At 37.0% G+C, this 11321-nt stretch overlaps 1 protein-coding gene across 1 annotated transcript; it reads left to right on the forward strand.

Annotated features, from left to right (window-relative positions):
- The first annotated feature begins 244 nt into the window (after nucleotides 1–244).
- LOC149575877 (uncharacterized) lies at nucleotides 245–10976 on the forward strand. Its single transcript, XM_089815843.1, has 3 exons — nucleotides 245–859; nucleotides 9731–9974; nucleotides 10263–10976. Exons 1-3 carry the CDS (start codon nucleotides 503–505, stop codon nucleotides 10673–10675), a joined length of 1014 nt encoding a protein of 337 aa, XP_089671969.1. The 5' UTR covers nucleotides 245–502; the 3' UTR covers nucleotides 10676–10976.
- The last annotated feature ends 345 nt before the right edge of the window (nucleotides 10977–11321 follow it).

Here is an 11321-nt window from a genome sequence, read left to right on the forward strand (position 1 = left end):
CTTCCCCGTGTAAGGATGAAATAAATAAGGTCGCTAAAAATTGTAGCGAGCAGCAGCATGTCTACCCCCGTGAGGGAAATGTAGGAAACAAACATTTACATGCCCAAAAAACCATTTTGATTAAACCAATCTCCTCAACAACACTGACTTCCTTCCCAATTACTCGTGCCGTTTTGGGGCAAATCTGTACCATTGACCCATCCCTAATCTCCTATAAATACCTATCAAGATTTTCATTTGTGTTATCGCTTCACTGCCTTATTTTTCGTTTTTCCAATGAAAATAAAATAAACTCAACAACTGTGTTGCAGGGTTTCAGTGTCTCAGCGTAGAACCAGATCGCCTGGTCGTTTGTACATAATACGAATTACTTAGCCTTAGGCATTTACCAGGGTTTTGAGAAATCACACTAGGGTTTTGAAGGTATTTATTGTTTGTCTGAAAATATTGCCAACAAAAAGAATCCTTTGAAAAGAGCTGTGGCTGGGGATAAGTTGTTAGGATGGTCGGAGGGGGAATGAGGGGCAAGGACGATGGATCTTTATCTCTGGGGATAAACAGCACCAATATCTTCGCAGCGCTCGACGGCCGCCGAAAGAAGGGAGGCAAGAAGAAGGGGGACAAGTCATCTGATCAGGGGTCCACGTCATCCAAGGGCAAAGACAAGTCGGATCAGGGCTTTCAGCCCCCGCAGCAGTTCTGGGCGCCTGCGCCCGTCACCGTTAAATCCTGGGCTGACGTGGACGATGACGACGATTACTATGCTACCACAGCACCGCCTCCTCCCGTTTGGGGTTCGCAACAGTCCGCGCAGGGCAATGATGAGGTCGCTAAAGAGGAAATCTTGAGTCAAGCAGAGGTATTTTCGTTCTGATTTATTTTGCTTCCTTGCCCTTTTTGCCAAACGAGATCATGAATTCCTTGAGGTGGATTGTTTTCAGTGTTTCTAATTCCATTTTTGGGTTAATGAATATCGATGTAGGGAAGGCACCCCATACCCGCCGTTTTTTGTTATTATTTAATTCAGTTGCCCCCCTCATTTTTTGTGTGATGGACTATGGTTTACTTGCAGAGGAAATGAGTTAAATCTCTGATATCTCAGTGAATGCAATTGCAATTGCAATACGAGGATGGTTTTTAGTCGTTGCAAAGTGAGGCTAATTTTTTTCATTTTTGAACGATCAAGTTGTTGCGGATAAAATCGATTGCTCTCTATTAGTTATGTTATTGCTTGTCACCATTTATTTGACCTAGCTTTATGTTATTGCTTGTTACCATGAATTTGGTCTAGCTTTATGTTATTGCTTGTCACCATTTATTTTACCTGTCTTTATATCGGCTTTTGTCAGGAGGAAGAAGTAAGTTTTTGTTTTGTTTTTTACTTCCAGTATATTTGTAATTTGCACTGTCAATTGCCATGCTTTATCACATTCTATTCGGGATTCCCCTGATACTGTTAGGTATCTATCTTGGTATCTTGGAAACTTAATTTTACTTCTTTGGATTTTTCTTTCAGCATTGAATTATGTTAATATGAAAATAATTGGTATACTGGAGAATAAAATAAACACAGCTCAACTATTTTTGAAAATAAAGGCGTCTAAAGCCAGGTGCCACGTACATGTTAGAAAGACGCATAGGGGTGAATGCATGACCATGATTGAACTAATGTGCGATGGTTGTTTCATTAAAGTTCTTTGTAACTTATAGTTTTTAATGTCCCCTTTTTAGCATTCATAGCATGATGTTGTCGTTAGCCTATTTCCCCACGGTCCCGTAGGCTAACCAGGACATTAAAGGGACTTAGAGGCCATTTGGCCTAGATAGTTTCGGTTGCAGGTCTTTCTGACGGGTTTTGAGGCAACTTTGTGCATACTTACTATTTATAGTAAGTCATCTTGGGCATGGGCGGACATCCAGTGGCAGCGGTATGTCGATGGTAACTGTTTAAAATCAGCAAGAAGACTTGTTTATCATTAATAAGATTTGTTATGCATTGATAAAGCTATTTTATAAAGTTAAATTTAAATATTTAACTTTATTAATGCATAGACTATAGTTTGTGGGAAATATTTAAATTAAAAGAATTCCCTTTATTTTATAACACATTGGAGACATAAGTTACATAAAAGGAGTTATGTTTTATCCCACATTTAGAAAACGAAGGATGGAGCTCTTGTGAGAACACTATAAAAGAAATGGAAGAGCTTCTTTTATGCATGCTTGGAAATATCAAAGAAATTGGAAATTTTTTTGGAGATTATGTCTCAATAGCTTGAAGGACGAAATCTTTTCAAGCTGGAAATCTTGACGCCATTGAAAGATATGGTCTTGAGATTCAACAGGATAGCACTCTAGAAAAGCAGATACGAAAAAGCAGTCCGAAAAAGTGGAACAAAAAAAAAGGCCGAAAAAGCAGTCCGAAAAAGCGGAACCAAAAAAGCAGGCCGAAAAAAGCAGTCCGAAAAAACAGTTCAAAAAAGCAAATCGGAAAAGCAAAGCAGAAGGGGCAGCATTGAAGAAAATTATTACAGCCATCTACAACCAGGTTCCTTTATTAGTATTGTTTTTTTAGGTGTTATAAGTTTCAGCTGTAAGTGTGCATTATACCAGCATTATCATTTTGTAATCCATGTAAATGCCAAAAGTCTTGGCCATATTTCATGAGCATTGTATTAGAAATTTCATTGCAAATTAAGAAGATAATAGTTGCTGGTGTCATTTAAGCAATTCAATATCACTATTTATCAGCTAGTTAGTTTGCATACCAACTGTTTGTAAAAATGCCAGTTGGCTGTAGGTGTTCATTTCTCATGCTTAGATCTTATATATGCACTGAATATTGTCAAAATTAGTAGCACACTCATGCTAGGCCATTGTGTAGTCCATTTGGAGTCTTCTAGCACAAGATTCTCATTGATGCAAATTGAAAAAAGTCATTTAAAGCCAGCTGAAATACTATATCAGTCATACGTCCCTTGCATGTGAATTGTTTGATGAAATTCCTTGAGCTTTCATCAGCATTTTTTTGAGATCAGATTTGAGGATGGCCATTACAGTGGTATCAGAGCTTGCTTGCAAAGTGTTTGACGAAATGTCAACAACTGAAGTATAAAGATTTTTAGTTGTTCTGGTTGGGTGCCCTAAATAATGGCAATTATATTACCTTGTGAGATTGAATCAATGTGATCATAATGACAGCTATATTACAGTTAGCAGGGCATTCAGGCAAGCTTGAAAACCATTAAAGGCCCTTACCTTCGTGTCCTGCTATTGTAATAATGCCTATCATTCTATAGGCAGGGCAATACCAAGCAAGACTACTTTATTTCTATATGTAATAAAACTAGATTCAGTGCGAGCCAAAGGGTTGAACGTGATGTAGCCTAGTAGTATACATGCAGCAGAGACTGACTTCGACAAAGTCTTTTGGTGATTTAACTAACTGATTCTACTTCCGTCCCCTTGCCCCTTGATGTTAGGTGATTATAATGACAGCTATATTACAGTTTTGGGATTGGCCAAATTTTTATTTTGCCAAGTGCAGGAGCATAACAATTAATATAACTTAAACAAATCAAATGAACCCAAAATTTGAAAAAGTAAATACAAACCTTCGCATTTGTGATGACAATCCCTCACCATACAATTTGTTGAGTATTTTGTCAAACATTTTTTTTGTTCTAAACTTTTATGTATCAAGTGGAGCATGTAGGCCAGACCTGAAAAGATGGCATCCGGTTACACTAGTCACCATAATGCCCAGAGCTCTGGGGATGTGACCTAGCTTGTATATATCAGGGCTTGCAATGGAATGCGATGTGTTTCTGGAAGCAACTGATGGATAAAAATGGAAAATTTACATAATCAAAATGTTAATATAAACCCACATAAGTTTGCTAATGTAATCTATGTATTGAATCTGTAGTAAGTAGCCTTTCTATTGTTAATGGATTGCCTCAGTTGCTAAAATAATTATTTTGTGCAAGTTTCCTTTTGTTGCAGTTCATGTAATGATTAATTTCAACTTTTGTTTAATAATCAAGAGTGTGGTTAAAAAGCGATTGAGCTGTGGCAGAATGATAGAATTAAAAGCAGAGGGAGGAAATAAGATATATTGGTCTTTTATTTTGTTAGGGGATGATAGCTACATCAGAAATCTTTTTTTATTATGGAACACTTGCTTGCTTAGCAGGGAGGATTTCCAATGTTAAAAAATGATATTCAATGACATTGATTCTCATTTTAGTGGGTTTCTCAAACATAGCACATTTATCATCGTATTGGATAATTGCGCTGACTTTGTAACTGTCAATGATGAAACTTCTAGTTGCTAAACTAAGCATGTGATGTATGATGACCCCGTGTCATTGTACATATGACCTTTATTTTTTGCATGCATGCAGAGTGCTAGAACTAAAAGGGCATAGCTAAAGTATTTATGTTTACCACGGTGTTCTTATCTTCTTTTCACAGGTGATAGTCATGTTAAAATAATTTATTCATCAATTAATTTTTGCTAATCATAAGGGAGAATTTCCAACATAAAAAATGATAATCAATGCCTTGCATTTTTCAATTTTTATTGTTTTCTCAAGTGTAGATCATTCATTATTTTATTGGATAATTGTGATGAATTTGTACTATTCTCTAGACAATGAATATCCTGATTGCTAAAACATGGACATCATATAAGGTGCCCCTTTGTCATAGTACAAATGCATTTAATTTCTATTATTCTAATTGGGACTATCATACAGAACAAAATGGAAAGGAAAGGAAAAGAACTTTTACCGTCCACAATACTGGCCATCTGTTCTGTCTTCTAGCTATGGCAACAGTGATATGGGACTACCCTGTGGGATTTGAACTGGTGATCTCTCTTTTGAGAGCACAATCCCTGTTTGTGGGAGACACCATCCCCTATGGGATTTGAACTGGTGATTTCTCTTTTTGAGAGTACAAGTTCCCCACCACTAGCCCTACTCAGGAAGAATTCTCAGTGAGTGCTCTGTTGAGAGTGGCTGGATATAGCCTATAAAGGCATCCAAGATGTATTATGCATCTGTAATTTGCTCTTTAGCTGAAGTACTATTTTCTGATATGTTTTGGAAGCACACAGCAGTCCCTAGCAACTAATTGCACTTTACCAGATTTTTTTTCAATGTTTTATTTGCATTATATATGCAATATAATGCAGATTTCATAGTATTTAGAGCACTACATATTCTTTAGATTTTATGTACTCTTCTGCAATTTTTTTTTGTGAGGCGCATCAAATATCTTTCATGCTTTTGTTCACATGCAGTTTTCTCATGTTTTTGGGCATTAAATATTTCTCAAATTTTTCTTGATCTCTATGAGTTTATACAGAGCAAGGCTTCATCAAATCCTTCAAAGAAAACTGGATATTTCACTGTTCTCTTTTTCTGAGCCTCTGAGCACCTAGGTTTGAGACAGGTACAGCCAATGAATGGAATGGTGCCCTGTGTGCCCTAAGTAGCAGTTGAAGAATGAGAAATTTGGTCTGCTCACATGCCAAAAGTGTAGGAATATGAGAGGAACACAAGATAGGATGCCTGGAAGATTCACCACAAACATGAAGCAGCAGCTGAAGAATGAGAAATTTGGTTAGACTGTAGGTATTGGTGCGGAAAACACAATAGGGTGCCTGGAAGATTCACCGCAACTAAGCCAAAGAGTGTGATATTAACATCACTAGGCCCACATGTGGCAGGAGCTCTTGTCCATCTGACATGGGGTGGTCTACATAAATGGGGAATTTGTCTCTGTCCTCCCAATTGTGTCTCTGCACTAATCGCGTACATGATTACTTCTATTCTGTAGTTTTACTTCTAACAACCAACCATTGTAGGGGTTGGAGAGGACGGAGCAATAGAGTGTTTGGAATATTTGCTGCATCTAAGTGCCCTTTGGCAAACAAGTGGCATAAACTCTTGTCCATCCAACATGGTACGGGCTACTTCAATGGGGAACACATATCTGCCCCCCCGAGACAACATTTGGTGGGCTACTTAGATGGGGAACACATCTCTACCGTCCCAATTGTATTTTCCTACTATCCTACATGATTGTTTGTGGGAGAATAAATGGACTAAGGTTTAAAATAACTAATTAAAGAATCTAGTCAGAATCTAGATAGATCAACAATTATCATTAGTAACAATTCAAAATACATAAGACATTATAAATGAAACAATATCTATTAGGCTAAATAAAGCTTTCGGAATCTTCTGTGTAAAATAATATTTGTATAAGAACAAATAGACTCACATAGCCGATTCCAGTAGCTTTATTTAACAATATTCTGCACTGTGGAAGGCATGTCTACAATATCTATTAATAGCATATTGCATACCACGGCACTTGCTAGATCAGAAGACTGCTATTTTTTGCCGAATGTAGTTCACTTATACCTATTCTGATCTTTGCACCAAGAAGAGATTTGCTTTATATAGTCTGTAAGAGGTATGGATGGTCGTAATTTCGTAACCTTTGCTAAGGATAATCTTTGTCAAGTAAGCTGTCTCCTCTACAGAAATGCCACATTATTATTTCTGTCAGATCTGTTTTGTTGATCATAGAACAAATGTTCCTTTCCATATGATGATTCTTTCTTTGATGACTACTGGTTGATTTATTACACCCTTTCAATAAATCTGTTGCCCTTGGAAGGGACACAACCCTTCAGTGTTGAACATTGAGAACAATAATATCAATTTCAATTAAAATTCTTTCATTTGATAAATTCTTAATTATATGGCCCGCTTTTTTATAAATCGGTAGTATCTCTTTTTAATTAGCCTAAGTTATAATTTCAAGGCCTGCCTATATGATTTAACATTGACCGTTTTTTCATTGCTGTAGTATATCTTGTATTGGAGCTGCAATCTGGTAGCCTTTTTTGGTGGATCATGACATCATAAATTTGTAGGGATTGATTACACCCTTCTAGCAAAATACAACTTTTAAGGCTAGCATGATGTACATTGCTTGAGCAGGCTAGAATCATGTATACCCAGTTTGATGTCCCTTGTGGGTAAGTTCAGAATCATTTCCAAACGGGTGCAAGATCTCTTCCCTTAATCCTTTGTGGATGGGAAAGGACATGGAAGGTAAATTATAATGGTTGAAGCTTAGGATACCAGGGTTACTGGCTCCGTACTTAGAGGCCATATACTGGCCTGATCAGGTATGGGTCCAAGGACAGTTCCCTTGGAGGTTTCTCTGTATTTGTCCACTGTACCTTGGTTTCCAAAGACCATTTTAACAAGGCCTCTAATTAAAAGTCCTCTTTATCTGTAATAGTTCATAAGAAAAGTATAGTTGAATTCTTTATATCTTATTTGTAATAGCTCATGAGAAAATAGTTCCCTATGAATTTTTAACAGTTTGTCAATGAGCAAGTAGGTTTCAAATGGCAGGTTAGCTCAAAGGATGAACTGGTAGGGTCGTAGCAGGTAGCAGCAATAGCATGTTGTGGCATATGCATTAGGGAGAAATTATAGCCTAGCAGTGGTCACGGGTCAGTAAGTTGTTGGCTAAAGGATTTGATGTAGTTACTATTAGCATCAACATTTGGCTACATAAAAGTCCTCTTTATCTGTAATAGTTCATAGGAAAAGTATGGTTGAATTCTTTATATCTTATTTGTAATAGCTCATGAGAAAATAGTTCCCTATGAATTTTTAACAGTTTGTCAATGAGCGAGTAGGTTTCAACCAGGAGGTTAGCTCAAAGGACGAACTAGAAGGGTCGTAGCGGGTAGCAGCAATAACATGTGGCATAGGCTCTTAGTGAGAAATTATAGCCTAGCAGTGGTCACTGGTCAGTAAGTTGTTGGCTAAAGGATTTGATGTAGTTACTATTAGCATCAACATTTGGCTACATCCAATTTGTGACATGTAGTAGAGTCTATAACAAAATTTGCTGCAGTAGTACTGTATAGTTTGCCATGGCAATTTAATATTAATTTATTGAAAATTATAAATATTATTCTACCATTTTAAATTCTGTGTTATTACTGATAATAAGATATCTAATTTTTTAAATATTGACGATCACGTTAACATTATTTTGTACTAAGTCATTGAATCAGGTGTGGCTTGGGTACACGAGGATTGTATGCTGGTTGGACAATTTTTTAGGTGCTGGGTACATTTTTAAGGTTCCAATTACAGACATATTTGTAGCATTGAAACACAAATATACCACATATCATCAATATTGTAAACAAATTTACCTTAAACAGTACAAATCTGAAATACAATATATCATGGTTACCTAAAGATCTGTTTCCTATGCTTCGAAATTGTGACAGAGACATGTCTTTAATACTGGAGATGTCCCCAGAAGCTTCCTGGCACATATGGTTATTTTGACAGCCATCTCCTGCCATCACTCAAATCTCTGGACCAGAAATTGAAGTTTCTAGCCAGAAAACATAGGGCAAAGCAAGATAGAAGGCAATTAGGTAAACTAAGCTTGCATACTGTTTCATTTTGATATTTTGGATGTTTCAAAAAATGACTGATTGGATCTACCGGCAAAGTTATAGTGATTGAATTTACTGATAGCTGAGTTATGAGATTCATTCCCCAGGTCTTCCAAGTCGGGTTGTATTTTGCACAAATTTGGGTCACTGTCAAATTCATTACCAATTCTGGCAGTCACCAAAATTCACTGCAAATACTGACAGGAGGACTCTGAGGAATTTGGAAGAATTTGTAGTGAATTTGATTTCCAGCGGATGAACTTGGGGCCAAATTCGGCCAAATCAACTTGAAATTTAGATATGGTGGTCCAAATAATGCTCCATTTCCTCTAGAGTTCAGAATGAGCAGCAAATATGAACTCTTGGGAGGAACTGGACGAAACAAAATCGATGTAGGTTCCACCCTGCTGCAGAACGAAATGGGGTTGATACCAATGGGCATATGTACGTGAACAAATCCATTGTTGTCACCTTTGCTGGCAGGCAACAACTTGGGAGTGGAAGCATGTTGAGATGGGGAAAGCATTGGTTTATCTGCAGCATCCACATTATTATTTCCCAGGAATGAACATTGAAATGGAAGAAGAGCAGGTGCCGATGTGCGGGTAGAATTGCAGTAACAAAACATGTTCATATATTATTGCCAAGCTCAGCTGCATCATGTATGGAACCCAGGAAAATAAAAAAATGAAACACTGTACTGGTGAACCAAGACTTTGAAGTAATAACTGTACCCACCAGCATGATACCTATATTAGGATGAATGCCTTCCAAATTACATCACAAAATCCTGGTTCATGTAATTCCCTTGGAAGATATCCTGAAGGCTGTCATTTAATCTGAGGCCCCTTGACATTGTTATAAGATTGACAAGGGTGCAAGTACTGCTGGAAGTTAAGAAAAAATGTAGCCAGGGAGAAAAGTTGATGTGGGTGGGAGAAGAATGACTACGCCAGAGGAGGGGGTAGAGTTTGGAAGTTTTAAGTCTTATGATGTTTAATGTTGGGATCTGTGCCTTGTCTCTTTCTGATTTATTAACATAATAATGTTTCTTAGTCTTAATATATTTTTTGTTTTAAGTGCAGTAATACTCAATACATCTTTTTTTTAATGCACAGATATTTTATATATTTTGCATTCTGGTGGCATTTTGATCCTGAATTAAGAACTTTATTCTGAATTCTCTAATAGTTTTGGTTCATATCTTCTTCACAGGAAAGTGAGGGGGAAGAAGATGGTTTTGATGAAATTGATGATGACGTTGAGGAGGAACATGATCATGAAACTGAAGCTTCTCCTCCAGAACATGTGGTAAGAAAGTCTCTTATTCCTTCTGTTGTGTCCAAAGAGCCGGAGAGACAGCTTTCAAAGAAAGAACTGAAGAAGAAGGAATTGGCTGAGCTCGATGCAGTTCTGGCAGAGCTAGGCATTGATCCAAAGCAGAAAGATGATTCCAATGGTATCTACGCTCTAAATTCCATTTGATTCCTTCTGCTTAGGTTTTGCTCCAAGATTTTGTGCAATATCTATACTACACTGTTAAGTGGATTCATTTGTTATCCATGATTTCTGTGGTACTGTTATGAGTTTATCACATGTATATGTTATTTTTATATCATAAGGATATTTAGGATATAGGAAGAGTTGATACTTCATTGTAGTTTAAGTGTCATGGTGACTAAAATCCTTTTCAATGAGTGTCAAGTCTATATGTCTAGTTTTGTGATTTAAGTAAATGCTTTGGCAGGAACTGTTGAAGACGCTAAATCAGAAACACCAAATGGAGAAGTAGAGAATAGTGAGAGTGGTGGGGTTCTGACAGAGAGTAAAAGTTCAAAGCGGAGGAAGGCGAAGAAAGAAAAATCTTTCAAGGAGCCTAAAGATGAAGAGAGTCATGCAAAAGAGGGAGAAGGGGAACACTCTGCTGATGGTGAAAACTCTAGAAAAGAGGAACAGGCTGGGGACACAGATCAAAATAATAGTGCACCTATTGATAAAGAACGTATTAAAAAGCTTGCTTCTTTAAGAAAGAAGAAGTCAAGCAAAGAGCTCGATGCTGCAGCTAAGGCAGCTGCTTTAGAGGCTTCTGCAAGAGCTGCTAGGCTTGCTGCTGCCAAAAAGAAAGAGAAAAATCATTACAACCAGCAGCCTGTAAGGTAAGTGCTGATTTTGGAGATTAATATAGGAGAGCAATGAGGGAGTTCCAATAGGTAGATCTTGGTATTTTGGTCGAGGGTTTAGTACCAAGTTGCAATATTTTATGATTGGTGAGTTGAAACAATAGAAAGATTTCAACTGATGGTCTTGATAAATCATTCAATGTAAAAGAGCATCTTGTGTCTAGTTAGTGTGTTACATTCAGCTTACCTGTTACACATTGAATAACAAGTGGGACTGGAAAATCTGCTTGCAAGATTCAGTTATTTATATTATGTCATATCTTCTGGATTTGCTTGGAAAATGAGTTGTTTGTGAAACCTATTTTGTGAGTATAAACATCAGTACATAAAAACAATCAACTCCTGTTATTGTTTAGGTGTGAAACATTTAAATAGGCATTATATTGTTTTCTCATTTTTCTGAGTTTGTAAATGTTATAATTTTTAGTCTACGTATCTACCTATACAATTTTGCATCTGGGGGAAGTGGGTATGAAATTGGATTTGATAAATTTTGGCTCCTTTAGGATAGAACTCTCCTGTTTTTGTTAAGCAACTACTTATTTTGTAGGGTTCTGCCTTTAATTGAGTTTTGAAAGTATTTTTGATTTTCATGTGGAGGTTTGTTAGTACTTCTTTTCTAGTAT

Source organism: Cupressus sempervirens, chromosome 1 (assembly GCF_028749045.1).
Source record: "Cupressus sempervirens isolate cs-2001-9-10 chromosome 1, ASM2874904v1, whole genome shotgun sequence".
NCBI classification, from domain to species: Eukaryota; Viridiplantae; Streptophyta; class Pinopsida; order Cupressales; family Cupressaceae; genus Cupressus; species Cupressus sempervirens.